A 16,899-nucleotide genomic window follows, 5' to 3' on the forward strand; every position below is an offset into this window, starting at 1 on the left:
GGTTATTCATTGTGTGAATGCCAAAAATTGACCAGAGCCATAGTCAACACTCAAGAGAAAAATTAAGGGTTACCCTCATGAGCCTCGGGCAAACAAAGTAGCCCAATATCTTGCCCCACACGAGACCCTTGTCTCATAGGAGGCCTTAGCAAAAATGCCTAGAAGGACCCAAGGGCCTTGCTATGCGAGGCTGCCCTTCCCCCGCGCGCTCCTACCAAGGCCACAAGGGCCTCGCTATGCGAGGCTGCCTGTAACGCCCTGGTTACCCCAGAACAGTTACGGTGAATGGTGAACCGGAAATTTGACTCATTGCCTGAGTCCTTTGGTTAAAAACGTGTTCTAAGTGTTAGTAATAGGTTAAGGTGAAAACCAATAAAAAGGAAAGGATATGTTTTATTTAGTACATAAAATTGTTCATGGGCCCACAAGAATATTTACAAGTTATTTATAACTCAAAAATGTCATTACTGTTCCAAAATTTCAAACCCCGCCGACCTAAGCGGCAAAAATAGGGTAAACCCCCTAGTTCCTCTGAGAACTCCTTGGTCGTGGTGGTCAAGCGGCCGCATATGTACACATCACCACCTAAGCTCTCCACTCAAGGCTGGGTGAGCTTTTCTTTCCCTTTACCTGCACCACATAGCACCCATGAGCCAAAGCCCAGCAAGAAAACATAGCATTATATGTAAACATCATCAAATGATTATCATTATAATCACACAGAGCTCAAAGCTTTCAAACAGATTAGTGAATATCACTTGAGGTTCTGGCAAACCATACTGAGTGACTGACAAGCAAGTCACTATTTCAAATGGAAGAGTGGCTGCTAGGTAAGCCACTAGCCTTCAACAGGTTCTGGTAAACCATATTGAGTGACTAACAAGCAAGTCACTAATTCAAATGGAAGAGTGGCTGCTAGGTAAGCCACTAGCCCTCAAGCGCTTATAATATTCATCGAACTTGAGGCCAGTCCGGCATTAATGCTCTTTGAGTCATTCAATGTAGAAAGTCGATTAGATCTAATCTTTATTGGCTTGCGTTGAACAGGCTAAGGCCGTCCTGACTAATGAGTCAGCGCAATGTGACCAGTGCCCAGTACCACTGCCGAACCTGACTAATGAGTCACTGCTTCACAATTGATACTAGCACCTTTGCCAAATCTGACTAATGAGTCAGTACCATGCACAAGTGAGCAACATCTGCTAAGTATTCCATAATCAATTCATGTCCACATTTATACAACCAACATGCTTCATGAACAACCATGCATGTCACATTTGGGGTGCAGCTTTCTTACCTCTGGTTCGAGCTAGAATGAATAAAAGAACGACCCTTGAGAACGATCAACCTTTTGGTCCTTTAGCGGTTACCTGGTGATAACCAATTATGGGATTCCATCAATAAAATGAATAACAAAGGGTTTCCAAACCAAAACCTAGCCTCCGAGACATTAAACACTACTAAACCGGGTAGTAGGATCGACCTCGAGGCCTAAGGCTTGAATCCCCAAGCTAAAAATCCATTTCTGGTCAAAAATGCCCTATGGGCCGCGACCCTCCCCAGCTGCAGCGCGGCTCGCCCCTCAAACAGAGGCGGCCTTACCTTGTCAAGCATCGTGGGCCACGGCTCACCATTGCCATGCCGCGGCTCATTACGCAAATCAGCAAAAACCAGAATTTCTCCCCTGCGTTCTTCCTTGAAACCAACCCTTCAAACCAATCCCAAACATCAACCTAACACCCAATTCAACCCCTAAACTTCATCTACAACTCACCCTCATCAAAACCCAAGTTAAACATCAACCTAGCCTCCATTAATTCCAACTATCCACCAAAGAATTACAAGCTGAAAACTTAAACCAAAACGGAGTAAAACTAGAAAGTTAATGGCTGAAACTCACCTCAAACTTGAAATTAAACCCCCTTCAATGGATGAACCAGCCCTATGAACTCAACTCCTTGATTTCCTAGCTTGATTCCACACTTTGAGCTCAAAAACTCCAAAGGGAAAATGAGAGAAAATGATGTACGGGAAGGAGAAAAGCCTTGCTCTGTTTTGTTCTGTTTTCTACATCCATCTAAAGCATCATATAAATCCAAACCAAATGACCTAAATGCCCCTAGGTCACTTAAGGTTTCTAAAGTCATTCCAAGGGTAAAATCGGTACTTTCCACCTATCTCGTTAATCATAATTAATGCTCTCCAATTCCCGCTAATCTCGATAATCTCAAACACCAATAATTCATATCTCGTTACCCTATAACTCCCGGTAACACTCTAATCATTAAAACACCCCGAGACTCACCCCGAGCCTCGAGCTTAAGCTTGTTATGACCAAACCGATAATTAACATACCATGATCGTCTCATGCCGAATGGCTCGAACAAACCCACATTATAATGTGGTCTCAAAATGTATCACCGACATGCACACAAATATACAATTTACCCTCAACGGGCCAAATTATCATCACACCCCTGTAATTAGAAATATGGACTCACATGCGTGCATTTCACATCATATTATAATATAATCCACATATACATGCATTTTATCAATTAATGGCATAATTAAACAAGTATGGCCCTCCCGGCCTACTATTCCCGTCATTAAACCATAACGGAGAATTCGGGGCATTACACTACCTTTCCCCCGCGCCTGCCAAGCCACAAGGGCCTCGCAATGCGAGGCTGCCCTTCCCCCGTGCGCGCCTGCCAAGGCCACAAGGGCCTCGCTATGCGAGGCTTCCCTCGGCCGCGCGCCTCGCGACCCAGATGCATGCCAACTCCTCGCACAGCAAGACACACCTCACCACGACCGTGTGCGTCTCGTGAGGTACGCCCACGTTAAGGAGCCTCGTGCAACCACCGTCTCATGGCCCTCATGCAACCCCATCATGCCTTGTGAGACCCATCCCCGAGCCTCGTGAATGCCCGGGTCACACATGGGTACTCACTTTGTCACCAAGGGTCTTGCCTTGTGAGACCCATCCCCGAGCCTCGTGAATGCCCGGGTCACACATGGGTACTCACTTAGGCACCAAGGGTCTCGCCTTGTGAGACCCATCCCCGAGCCTCGTGAATGCCCAAGTCACGCCTGGATACTCACTTAGGTACCAAGGGTCTCACCTTGTGAAACCCATCCCCAAGCCTCGTACATGCCCATTTCCAGGCCTCGTATTTGGAGGTAAGGACGGGATAAAAGAAGTATGGATTGACACTTACTAAAATATAAAGAAACCTAGAGAAGATATTTAGGTAAGGGGGACCACTAGGCATGAGATAGATGTACAAGCACGGGATGTACAACCCTGAAAAAGGGCAAAGGCATGACTCTGACATTTGTGTCCTACAAGTAGTGGAGGTACGGATTTGTACAAAGAGTGGAAGCACTACATGCATACCTCTGACTATGTACCAGGCCGACACCATAACTTTCTGCTCCACCACGACCTGTGCCACTACCTTGACAATGTACCTATGTACAATCTTGTCCCCTAGGACCACAGTGTATGGGGAGCCATTAGAGCTCCAGTATAAATAGATCATCACCCCTCCAGAAAAGGGGTTGGAAAATTCATTGTATGCTGAGGCTGTTAAGCAATATACAAATTATACTCCATTGTAGTTCTGCATATTTACTCTTTCAAATTCTCTCAATCTTCTTCTAAGATATCTTTGGCAATACAGTCTCAGTTTTCTAACCTTATATCGTTGACGAGATTTCACCGTCAACACATTGAAATCTCATAAAGTTTACAGTTGGGATCCCGAAATTCTGTTTAGAAAATATATTACAGATCAAAATGTACACGTGGTCGACTTAGGTGACAAAACAACTATTACAATACATTTCATTTTCCCAAAATAACCCTAGTCATGGCGGCCAGGCAGGCTAAACATGTACCCATCGCTCCACGCTCTCCGTACTCATGGTTGGTCGACCTTTCATTTGCCCTTACCTGCTCCATAGAGCACCCGTGAGCCGAAGTCCAGCAAGAAAACTCAACACAAAACAAATAATATATGCATATTTATCAACAACATATAACAAATCAACCAACAGGCTAAACACATAGCGATCATGCCATCCTAGGCGCTTTACCAGGCCCTGGGTTCACGGTCTTCACCGAGAGAATGACTCCAGCATCCTAGGAGGGCCTCGCCTTAATGGCTTGCACTCCGCATGCCCAACGTCGTTCCCGACCCCTTGCCATACTCGGATTTTCACTCCGTGTGCTCAACGCTGTTCCCAGTCCCTTGCCGTACTTGACTTTTTGCCGTTCTCGACCTTTGCTGCTCCCCGCCTTTGCCGTTCATTACAAATATGCACCACATAGCATAATATCAACAAATATTTATAGATATACTAAACATAAACAATAGGGCTACGCCCTACAATTCAATCACATAGGGCCATGCCCTACAGTACAAACAATAGGGCCATGCCCTGCTCTACGGGTACAACAGTTTTATTACCTGTGTCTCAAGCTTCCTGAGCACCGCAATCCCGAGCACAGTCCTGTAACCCGAGCCTCGTTAGAAACCTAGTCACAACATATTCATAATAGCCATCCATCAAGTTCTAATCCAACAAATAACTTCAAAATATAATTCTAGCCTCCGGGACCTTGGATTCTACCAAACCGGGTGGTAAAATCCTTCCTGAGCCTTAACATTTGGGTTCCCGAGCTAAAACCTTCAAACAACCAATATTTTGAATTTGAGCTGTGGCTCAGCCCCTTAAGGGCCACAGCGCGCTCAAGTCAGAGGCAAAAGGCCTCTCTATTGAGGGACATGGGCTGTGGCGCTACAAACTTGGGCCGCAGCGCACCTGTGCAGACAGAGGCTTCCAGCCTCTTCAACACACACGGGTCGCGGCGCCTGAAGAACAGGGCCGCGACTCGAGCCTCCAAACCCAGAAAATCACCATTTTTCTTGCGTTTTCCTCGAGCCTAAACCTCAATTCATACTCCAAACACCAATTTAACCCAGAATCAAGCCTAAACTTTCCTTCCATACAACCTAGACTCCATAACAAATCTCAGAAACAATTTATATACTCAATAACATCCAAAATCATACTTAGAATCCATTTCCATGCAAATCTCTAATCCTAGCATAATTCAACATAAGGATCAAGTCCAAGAGCTTACCTCTAATTTGTACTCGACCCTGAGCTAACTTCAATTGCGTCAACCTTCAGTTTTCCTAAAGCTTCCGCCTCAAATCCATAAGGGAGAGAGAGAGTCTTGGAGCTGAGTTCCTTCTCTTTTGTTTTCCCCTTTAGCTTTTCTTCTATGTCTCAGCATCAAGATTTCATGTATATCCCTTAGCAAAAGTCTATAATGCCCCTTAAGTCTATCTAAATCCTCAAATGCCACCGAGGGCAATTTCGTCAATTGCCAAGTCTCGCTAATTCCTCGAGTGTTCCTATAAATCCTCGGTTAATCCCGATATGTCCAAATCATTGCTAAACTACTATCTGTTACCCGGTAATTCCCGAACGCATATAACATTCCCAAACTACCCCTAGGCTCCTCCCAAGCCGAGTATTTGACCCCGTTGTGACTTTCTAGCTAAACTGCTCCCTAGGACCGTCTCAGATCGTGCATCACAAATATATCACCACTCACTCGTGGTATCAATCACAATATACACAAATACTACATTTATGCCCTCACCGGGCTAAAATTATAAAGATGCCCCTAATAGCCAAATGGGGCCCACATACATATTTAATTCACTTAAACATGCATTTCTAATCACATAATCATCAAATTTGTATATTAACGTAATTAAATCAATTATTGCCGTCCAGGCACACTAATCAAGGCCCTAAGCCTTATTAGCAAATTTGGGACGCTACAGGCTCAGGACGTGCTCAGAACGTGGCCTCACCTGGAGACATCATCGCCTCGAGGGCAGACCTCAGGGCGTGGCCTCACTTGAAGACATCCAAGACTTGCCCGGACTGGGCTTCCTAGAAGATTTCACACTCTGAGAACTTCAGGATTTGGTGCTAATTACTCATAATTGCCACATGTTGGGTAGTGAAAACATGGACAACACCATGGTTATAGGTACCCATGGTTGTTCGATCCGAATGGGGTGGGGAAAAACCGTTCAAGCAGGGAAAATGACTGGGGCGGGGAATAACCGCCCCACATATATACAAGTATTGTGCAGGTATGATATTAGCATAATCCGCCCCATACTCGCCTCGATATATAATAATTTATTTATTTATGTGATTTTATATTTTTTAAAATATATAATTTTATTTTACTTATATATTATTAAATATATAATATACTTATAGAAAATTTATAAAAACTAAAAGAATTTTTTTCTATATTTAAAAAAAAAATTAAATATATAATATTTTAAGATTATTAGATTTTAATTACTAAAAAAATTATTATTATATTTTAAGTTTGATATTATTTAGGATGTTATTTTATTTCGTATCTAGATTATAAAAATATAAAATTAAATTGATGACTATTTCATTTAATCAAGAAGTTTTTTTTATCATTTTATTATCATCAATGGGTATAGGTAACCATGGTTATTCCCCGTTATTTATTGGTTAATACCTGCACCATCCCCAATAGTTAATGGGACGGGTATGATTATATAATTAACCTATGGGGATGGGAATGATGATTGAAAAATCGTCCCCGATCCACACCATTGCCATTCCTAGCTCTCACTAATATATATTTTTTAGTTAACTTGCCCCCACTGTATTAAATTTAGGGATGACAATTTTATCCGAAAACTCATTTACTTGTGGGTACCCTTGAGTATTACCCAATAAATTAGGGTTTATGATAGGGTGAGTGTATGAAAATATGTACCCGATGGGGATATAGGTTAGGGTGCGGGTATAGGTGTACCCAACCCTATTACCTACTCGATTATATATATTTATTTGTACTTAATTTGCATGTATATTTATATGAATTTATTTAAGCATATTTTAAATTTAATATATTTTTAAAAATTAAAAGATATACACAAATATTAGTGTATGTTTTTAAATATAAATACATGTCATATAATATACATTTTGAAATATAATTTATATACTAAAAATTAAATATTTCCAAACTTATAAAATTAATTAATATAGCTTCGGTACATATTCTAAATAAAAATATAATGTACCCTATAGTAATTAGAATCTTTAATACATTATTTATTATGTATATTTTAATTAATCTAAAGTATAGATATATCAAATTAGCATTTAAAATCTTTAATATATTATATTATATTCTTATTAATTTTATAAATATAAATAAGGTATTCTATGTTACTAGTATTTACTATTCTTAATACTTAATACATATTACATTTTATTTAGATTTAGATTTTTTTTCCAAATAAGGTATAGGCAGCATTCAAATGTATGTACAAATGTTGTAACTTCAAATGTATCAAAAATAATAAACGACATGTCGTATGTACAAATACGAAAACGACAGTCGTCTCACTGAGAATTCGTCTTAAAAAAATAAAAAAACAGCCTTAAACCCTCCGCAAACACCAGGCGAGAGTAAGAGTCAGAAACAGTCTCTAGTAGTCGTAGAGCGAACGACAGCCCCTTCAATCCATTTTCTATTTATTTATTTGTTTTAAATAAAAAAATAAAAAATAAAACAAAGAATCGTTGGTATGTAAATGATCAGATCTGTTTCTTAATATCACTGTAGTAGGAGAGTAGTAGCGGAGCCCTTTCTCTCGCTCTCAGCTCCAGAATTTGGGAGCAAAAACCATGATGAGAATCATCAACGCTCTATCACTCTTCTTCTTCTTCTTCAGTTTCATCTCTTCATTCTCTGCTACTTCCGCCGATTCCATCCATGGCTGTGGTGGCTTTGTTGAGGTCAATCTCTATTTTTCATTTCATCGATTTGTTTATTCAATTTTCTTAGCTTGTGGTTCTGATTTTGATGGTGTGGTTTTTTTTTTCTAGGCAAGTTCGTCTTTGGTCAAAGCGAGGAGGGCTAGCGATTTGAAATTGGATTACTCGCACATCACGGTACTTTGCCCCCCTTTTTCAATTGAATTTTTGACTATATTATATTTATAATATGTATGCATGGGTTTTGACGTTAATTTATCTGTCTGTCATTATAAGAAACTTGTATGTGTTTTGCTTAAACTTTGTGCTGAGAAATTTTTAATTGGATCTGAATTCTGCTGGTATTTTAGATTGAACTTCGAACGCTTGATGGACTTGTCAAGGAGAGAACTCAATGTGCTCCCAATGGTTATTACTTCATTCCAGTATATGACAAGGTATTTTGTTAATCTAGCTGTTGGACACTGTTTCGTCCTGAATTTTTACTAACTCTCTGTAGGCGGTGCGGCGCTAGTTTTCCTGTGCTAATTATGTTTAGTTTTTCATTTGCAGGGATCCTTTATTATTCAAATCAATGGACCAGATGGTTGGTCTTGGAACCCAGACAAGGTTTTTAGAAATTGCATTTATTCTTTACATAGTTCCTTCTCAAATTTTGTGCCATGTGTTTTGATGCTCAGGAAATCAAGTTTCTGATACTCAGAGATGTTTTGCAGGTTCGAGTGGCCGTTGATGATACTGGCTGCAATGGCAATGAAGATATCAATTTTCGGTTTACAGGGTTTGTTTTATTAATTCCTGTTTTGTAATTCTCTTTGTACTATTTTGTGAGCATATCTGTACATGGTTAAGATTCAGAAACAATTACTTTTTTGTACAATTGGGTTTAGGTTCACTATCTCTGGGAGAGTCGTGGGAGCTGTTGGTGGCGAGAGCTGTCCAATTAAAGAAGGCGGGCCGTCAGATGTCAAAGTTGAACTTTTGTCTCCCAGTGGTGATCTTGTTTCTTCAGTTCAAACATCATCAGGGGGGAGCTACTTGTTCACAAACATTATTCCAGGTATGAAAGTGCCCAAATCACTTGTCCAGGAGATTTATGTAGTTGTACCTTATATTGTAGCTGAGCTATATTAGAAAACAATCAACTCTTCAAGTTAACTGCAGGTTTCCTAGTGGATTCTACAACTAATTATGCGTTCCATATGATCGGATTTTCTTTAAATTTGTTTTTTTGGATTTTCATAAAACCATCTTTATTTTTTCAATGGATAGGAAAGTTTTCTTACCTATATATATATATTTATATATTTTAATTTATGGATGCAGGAAACTATGAATTACGTGCTTCACACCCTGATTTTGAAGTTGAGACTAGAGGTTCAAAGGAGGTTCAGTTTCTTTATCTTTCACATTATTTCCTTTAAAGACTGATCTTCTATGTTATTTTCTTCTCGTTTCCTTCTATGCTTAGACTCTTATCATCCATTACACTTAAATGTGACTGCATGGATCTATTGTGATTCAGTTCATTGAAACAAGTAATCTTCTTTCAGGTGAAATTGGGGTTTGGAAATGGTGTGGTGGATGATATTTTCTTTGTGTCTGGGTATGATATTCGTGGGTTAGTTGTCTCTCAGGTACAGTTCTCTCTTGGACAAATTTGGTTGGACAAAGTGCAATTATCATGCTTTGCACTTCGCTTAACTCACTTATATCTTTGAATCTTCTGTCAAGTAGGGAAATCCAATATTAGGAGTTCATATCTATTTAACCTCAGATGATGTTTTAGAGGTAGATTGCCCCCAAGGTTCTGGTACTGCCCTTGAAACAACAAAGGCTCTTTGTCATGCTGTATCTGACGCTCAAGGAATGTTTGTGTTTAAATCCGTACCTTGTGGTAATTGTCCCTCTCATGCTGTATGTTTAAATCATTTTATTCCGCCGATCCTTCAATGCCTGCTGAGCATTGGAAACTCATTGGCTTTAAGTATTCTTTAATAAATGAGAAATATCTGAGTTGATCCATTTAATTTAATCTTAAACTCTATTCCCTGATAGGGATTAGCTAGTTTCAGTCACTGTTTTCTGTTGTTCACTTGAAGTGCTTTTCATATATGATTTAAGGCTTTTATTGATTTAATCACTTGCAGGAACTTATGGGCTTGTACCTTACTACAAGGGTGAAAATACAGTGTTTGATATTTCACCTCCTGTCATGTTGGTGACTGTTACACATCAGCATGTGACAGTTCCACAAAAATTTCAGGTGACAATATGTAGTTGCCAATGTGGGTTTTTTCCTTTGTTATTTAAGCCTTTAATGTTCATGAAATTATTAATTTTTCGGTGTTGAGATCATTCTTTTTTTTTTTAAAAAAAAAAGAAGAGAGATTCTCTATCTCATTCTTTGCTGCTCTGAGTTAATTGCTGTAAGAGTTATTCAAGGTTAGCGTACCTTTCACATTTCTTATAGGTCACAGGATTTTCTGTTGGAGGCCGAGTTCTTGATGGAAATGATGTGGGAGTGGAGGGTGTTAAGATTATAGTTGATGGTCATGAAAGGTCTATCACTGACAAACAAGGATATTACAAGCTAGACCAGGTATAATTATGCATTAATCTCACACTAACAGTTTGGTGTAACACTGTTGGGGTGCACGTGGCAACCCTAATTTTTTTTAAAAAAAAGTTGTAGCACACAGATTTAGAGACATAGTAGAACAAAAAAGTAGTATTATCATATGAAGTTTAATTTCAAAATCTTCATTGTTATTATTTATCTTTTCTTGGGTTATTTATCAGGGTTAGCATGACGGTTATTTGTTTGTATTATTGTTGTGGCTACTCAAACTTGTATTATTTATGCAATTGCTGCTACTATTGTTGAAAATTGAGGCTACAAATTTAATATGTTTAGGTTACATCAAATCGCTATACGATTGTGGCTGTGAAGGAGCATTACAAGTTTAACATTTTGAAGGAATACCTGGTGAGCTTTTAACATTGTTATTTTTCATACTCATTTTGGTTTTCAGCGTTTTTTTGGCGTAGTAAGTTTTACTGATATATGGTCTTATTCCTCTTTTTGTGTTTGCCTTCTAGGTATTGCCAAACATGGCTTCAATTGTGGATATTAAAGCAGTTTCTTATGATGTTTGTGGTGTGGTTCGGATGGTTAGTTCTGGTCATAGGGCAAAGGTAAAAGTTGAGTTCTTTTTGTTTTTCTGTTTGCTACCTCAGTTCTGCGTCTTTATAGGATTAAATTTGACATATGAACCATAGGTAGCTTTGACTCATGGACCAGAGAATGTCAAACCTCAAGCGAAACAGACAGATGCCAATGGAAACTTCTGCTTTGAGGTAAATTGTGTTGCTATGTAGAATTTATCAATTATCTAGAATAATCATTTTGATAAAAAATTGATTTCTCCTTCTGTATTTTGAGTATTTTTGTACGTCAATTTATTATTTTGACACACACACACACATTATGTATTACGCTATTTTTTGTTCTTTTAATGTCAACTTTCTTCTTACTGTCAAATTGTCCAGGTTCCAGCAGGTGAATACCGTTTATCAGCTTTGCCAGCGAAACCTGAGAGTGCTTCTGGACTGATGTTTTTGCCATCTAGTATTGATGTTGTGGTAAAAAGCCCATTGCTAAATGTTGAATTTTCTCAGGTAAGTTTGATGTTTTCATGATTGTTTACTACCAATACTAGAGGGGATAATAACAAAAATCCTTGGGTTTTGGTAAAGTGCTCAATTGACGTTCTTTATCTTCACAAATTGCAAATGTATTTCCTTGGATTTGCAAAGCAGTAAATTTAGTCAAAATTAAGACACTTAATCCAAAATATATAACCGAAAAAATTAAATAGTTGTGGGTGAAAGGAGTAAAAAAGAATATGGATAGAAGATTTAAAGAAAAAGATAGTTTTACAGTTATTTATTTAATATATTTTTTAATTAATGATTTGTGTTTGGTAGTGCCATAACACTCAACTAAAAATTAACTACAAATTAGATGGAGGTGTGAACTATCAATTTGTTTATCCAATGGAATATATTTGTCATTTATAAAAATGGAAAATATGTGTTTTTTTTTTTTTATAGTTTTCAAGTCATTCTCTTGTCAAGATTCATTGACTGATCAATGAGCATTCCTTTTGTTTTCCCCCCTCATGAACAATAATCCTGTTTTCTCTGTTAGATGCATGATTTTCATAACATATTGTTCCAATTTTAATACAATATTTCTTTTTCAACAATTAAGGCTTTAGTTAATATACTTGGTACGGTAGCATGCAAGGAGAAATGCGGTCCATCTGTTTCAGTTACTCTGTTGAGATTAGCTGATAAGCGTAATAAAGAGACAAAAGCGGTTAGTCTGACTGATGACAACAACAAATTCTTATTTTCCAAAGTTATCCCTGGAAAATACAGGCTCGAGGTTCGTTTTCTTTTAATATATATTCCTGTAACCTTTATTTATATAGAATACATGTATTTTGCAACTTTTTTTGTTCACATCTGGTTTTGAATGAAAACTTGATCTCTGTTACACTTGCCCATGACTTTTTAATGCTTGTGACTGATTCTGAATCTTTCTTTCTTATATTTTAGGTCAAGCACAAATCCCAACAATCCATGACTGGGGAAGATAATTGGTGCTGGGAGCAGAGCTTTATTGATATTGATGTTGGTGCCGAGGATGTACAAGGAATTGAATTTGTTCAAAAAGGTTACTTGGTCCATATTATTTCCACACACGACGTTGATGCTCTTATGACTCAACCTGATAGTTCTCCCATAAATTTGAAGATTAAGGTATTATCTGTTTATTAATGTCTTCATGAAATCCCTATCACAAAACACGTGATACTCATGTATATGCTTTTGTTAAATGCAGAAAGGCTCTCAGCATATCAGTGTAGAATATCCGGGAGTGCACGAACTATATTTTGCTAATTCATGCATTTCCTTTGGAAGCTCATCCATCAAGATTGAAACCATCAACCCATCGGTACAATGGCTTACAACTATAATTTCCTATATTTAGTTTTCTTTTGCAGCTTGCTTGTGGTCAAAACTTATCTCTGTGCTTAAATCATGATTCATGTTTTTGGTAGCCTGTCCATCTGAAAGCTGAGAAGTACCTCCTTAAGGGACAAATCAAAGTAGTGCCAAGCTCACCTGATGGTGTGTCTGAGTCACCTGAGAATCTCATTGTGGACATTTTAAATAGTGAGGGCAATATTATAGATAGTACCATATCTAGACTTTCTTCCAGTGGAGATGAAACAAGTGGTGCTCTGTATGAATATTCTATCTGGGCTAGTCTTGGAGAAAAACTTATATTCGTTCCTCTGGACCCAAGGTACATTTCGATAGTTGGATATCTTAGAACTGTATTATTTTCTTATGTCTCCATCTTTCTCAACATTCAACAAGTATTTGTGTTATTCTACTTTCTCATTGCTCTCCGTAAAGTGCATTTAAATAATTTGCAGTTAGTGCTGATTATAATTGATATACTCACATATTTAAGCACAAAGTTACTCCTAAATGGTTAAACTAAAGTAATTTTTTTTTTAATGTTCCTATTTATACATGATTTATTTTCATCAATTTACCGTTTTAGTTAAAATTCTCTTTTACTTCAAAGAAGCAGCTCTAGATAATCAATTTTACTATTCTCTTGTTTTATTTTGTGTAAGAAAACAGACTTAGCTCTTGTTACTGTTACTGAGCTGTATTTAGTGTCTGATTATGAGTCTAATGTTTGCCATTATGTATTGCAGAAAAAACACGGAGGGTAAAATATTGTTTTATCCCAGACAAACTCATGTAAGGACAAAATTTGGTTTTTTGTTGATAACCTTTTGATTGTGTCATCAATAATATTGATATCAATATCTGTGTTGCAGTTCTTGATTGAAAATGATGGTTGTCAAGCTCCCATCCCTCAGTTTTCTGGTCGGTTGGGCTTATACATTAAAGGATCTGTTTCTCCTCAGCTCTCTGGTGTTCATATAAGAGTTTTTGCTGCTGGAGACAGCCAAGTAGCTCAACTTAAGAATGGCCAATTAGTACTTGATACTAACACTGAAACAGATGGCTCTTTTATTGGAGGGCCTCTGTATGATGATATAGACTACCATGTTGAGGCATCAAAGGTCTGACAATTTAATAGTGGATCTGTTTTATTTGTGATATCTACTATGTTATGTCATAAGATAGTTTGGATGAGCTATAGACATGTTTTAAGGTTCACATATTTGTATATTATAACCATTTAATTACCTGCAACTGATTGCTGTTTTCTTCATCTGTTATCTACTGCAGCCTGGCTATCATTTAAAACGAGTTGGACCATATACATTTTCTTGTCAGAAGCTTGGTCAAATTTCTGTACGCATATATTCAAAAGATGACGCTGAGGAACGAATTCCTTCTGTGCTGTTATCTTTGAGCAGTGATGACGGCTATAGGAACAACTCAGTATCTGAAGCTGGTGGAATGTTCCTCTTTAGTAACTTATTTCCTGGAACTTTCTATTTGCGTCCTCTTCTGAAGGTACCCTTCTCGATTAATTGCTTTTCTTTTCTGCTTCTTTTCTCTAATTTCTTTCTCTTGAACACTCTATCTCTGAATTTCTAATTTGGGGGTATTATAAATCCTGCATGATTATTGAGGCATTTTTATATCTATCAGAATCTGGTGTATCTATTATAGTCCTTAGGATGTACAATTGCTCAGAAAAGGTTTTTGGTCTGAAAGTTTATACTCAAGCTTTAGCCAAAAATGATAGGTTTTTTGGGCTCCTAAATGTTTATATTTCTTCAATTTCTAGTATTTCACGAGTCACGTTAGAAATTTTGTAATGTGCGCTGAACCTAAGGTTTTTATTTTTTATTGCTTCACTCGGTGACCTTATATTGTTCTTGTAGGAATATGCCTTCTCTCCTCCTGCACAGGCAATAGAACTTGGTTCTGGTGAGTCTAAAGAAGTTGCTTTCCAGGCCACTCGTGTGGCATACAGGTATCTTGTTTCAGCCTCTTTTGTTATTTTCACTTAGTGCCTCACATTGCACTAGCCATCTTAACAGCTACTTTCAACGTGCATTTTATTTTTAAGCTGATATGAAGTTAAATATTTTGATTTTTTTTTTCTAGTGTTAGTAACATCCATTCATTTGATGTTTGGTCCTGTTCTTTTGTAAGGACTTAGTTAATTTGTTTTATCCTACTTTCAGTGCCATGGGTGTGATCACTCTATTGTCTGGCCAACCAAAAGAAGGTGTGTCAGTTGAAGCCCGATCGGAGTCAAAAGGCTACTATGAGGAAACAGTGACTGATTCATCTGGGAGTTATCGCCTGAGAGGACTTCTTCCCGACACCACTTATATCATCAAAGTGTTAAAGATGGATGGTTTAGGAAACAATAAATTAGAGCGAGCATCTCCTGAATCTATAAATATTAAGGTTGTTCAATCTATTCTTCATAAATTTGATACCCAAATAATATTTTCTGATGTTTTGTCTTTCTAATTTGACCATGCTGATTATCTTTGTAGGTTGGATCAGAGGACACCCGAGGATTGAATTTTCTCGTTTTTGAACAGCCTGACACTACTATTTTAAGCGGCCACGTCGAAGGAAAGAAAACAGAGGAACTACATCCACATCTTCTGGTTGAAATCAAGTCAGCTAGTGACACATCTAAAGTCGAGTCAGTCTTCCCTCTTCCACTTTCCAACTTTTTCCAGGTGAAGGACTTGCCTAAGGGTAAGCACCTTGTGCAGCTCAAGTCAAAACTTCCATCGAGAACACACAAATTCAAGTCAGAGATTATTGAAATTGATTTGGAAAAGAATTCTCAAATTCACATTGGTCCATTGAAATACTTCATCGAAGAAGATCATCAAAAACAGGTATCATTTTTCTCTCTACTAGATTAACCGATACTTGAAACCTTGATGCTCATAGTCAGACATGATTGAACTATATTTTTCTTTTTCAACAGGAGTTAACTGCTGCACCGGTGTATCCTCTCGTTGTTGGCCTTTCTGTGATTGCACTGTTTATCAGTATGCCAAGGTACTTTGCAGTTTGATCTTGATTTTGGATTTCTGTTGTTAAATAACAACATAGTGATTATACTTCTCTAATGCCATAAAGGTTGAAGGATTTATATCAAACTGTGGGAACACAAACACCGGGATTTAGCACGGCCGCAAAGAAAGAACAGCGAAAGCCAATTTTGAGGAAGAAGACATACTAATTACCAAACAATTGTTTTTGCCCCCTATACAAGGGAAGGCATCGAGATCCAGTTGGTCTGGTTTCAAAGTTTTCATTAGTTGATTCTAACCACCATTAGAGTAGTTGTAGTAGTTAGCACATTTTGGTCATTTTCTGATGTGGGCTTCTTTTATAGTCACCACTACCATTCTGGGTTTAGTTTAAAATCATAATTATCATCCAATTTTTATCTACGATTCTTCTAAACTAATAAAACTTGTTGTATCAAATTTTTATTCTCTATTTTTATTCTATCTTTCGCATTATTTATTATCCAGGATCAATATTTTATTATTATTATTATTTTTGTTTTTACTCTGAAATATCTTATTACTTTTTTATGTAACTCCACCTAAAATATCTGTCCATATGCCACCAAGTCAGTACCCATTGCTTTCTAGATTGTGAACCCATCCCTTTCGTTTTCTATCCCGGGTAACCAATCAGGTGCCCCATGCTTATTCCTGAATATCCATTGTTATTTATTTATATATTAATTTCTCTTAGGTATATTTGCAGCAAAACCTCCAATCTTTTAGGTTTGTTGCACATATACTCTCAATCAAAAAATTTGGTGGCATAACCCCTAAACATCACCTTTTTGTTGCATTTGAGCACTTTTGGCTGTTAAGTGTTAGGATATACGCATCAATATTCTATTGGGTCATGTATTAAATACCTAACGCCAAACGTTACTATTTTTGTTGCATTTGTGCACTT

General features: G+C 37.7%; 1 protein-coding gene across 1 annotated transcript; it reads left to right on the forward strand.

The window, feature by feature from the left end:
• The first annotated feature begins 7,587 nt into the window (after positions 1-7,587).
• On the forward strand, positions 7,588-16,452 carry LOC133790235 (uncharacterized). Its single transcript, XM_062227793.1, has 27 exons — positions 7,588-7,893; positions 7,984-8,049; positions 8,223-8,309; positions 8,425-8,481; positions 8,589-8,653; positions 8,763-8,932; positions 9,199-9,260; positions 9,426-9,509; positions 9,610-9,769; positions 10,023-10,138; positions 10,346-10,474; positions 10,790-10,861; positions 10,975-11,070; positions 11,155-11,232; positions 11,425-11,553; positions 12,149-12,325; positions 12,499-12,702; positions 12,785-12,898; positions 13,005-13,252; positions 13,677-13,722; positions 13,803-14,051; positions 14,221-14,451; positions 14,826-14,917; positions 15,132-15,360; positions 15,453-15,809; positions 15,902-15,975; positions 16,057-16,452. The coding sequence occupies exons 1-27, from the start codon at positions 7,783-7,785 to the stop codon at positions 16,157-16,159; spliced, it is 3,606 nt and encodes a 1,201-aa protein (XP_062083777.1). The 5' UTR covers positions 7,588-7,782; the 3' UTR covers positions 16,160-16,452.
• The last annotated feature ends 447 nt before the right edge of the window (positions 16,453-16,899 follow it).

Source organism: Humulus lupulus, chromosome 1 (genome assembly GCF_963169125.1).
Source record: "Humulus lupulus chromosome 1, drHumLupu1.1, whole genome shotgun sequence".
NCBI lineage: Eukaryota > Viridiplantae > Streptophyta > Magnoliopsida > Rosales > Cannabaceae > Humulus > Humulus lupulus.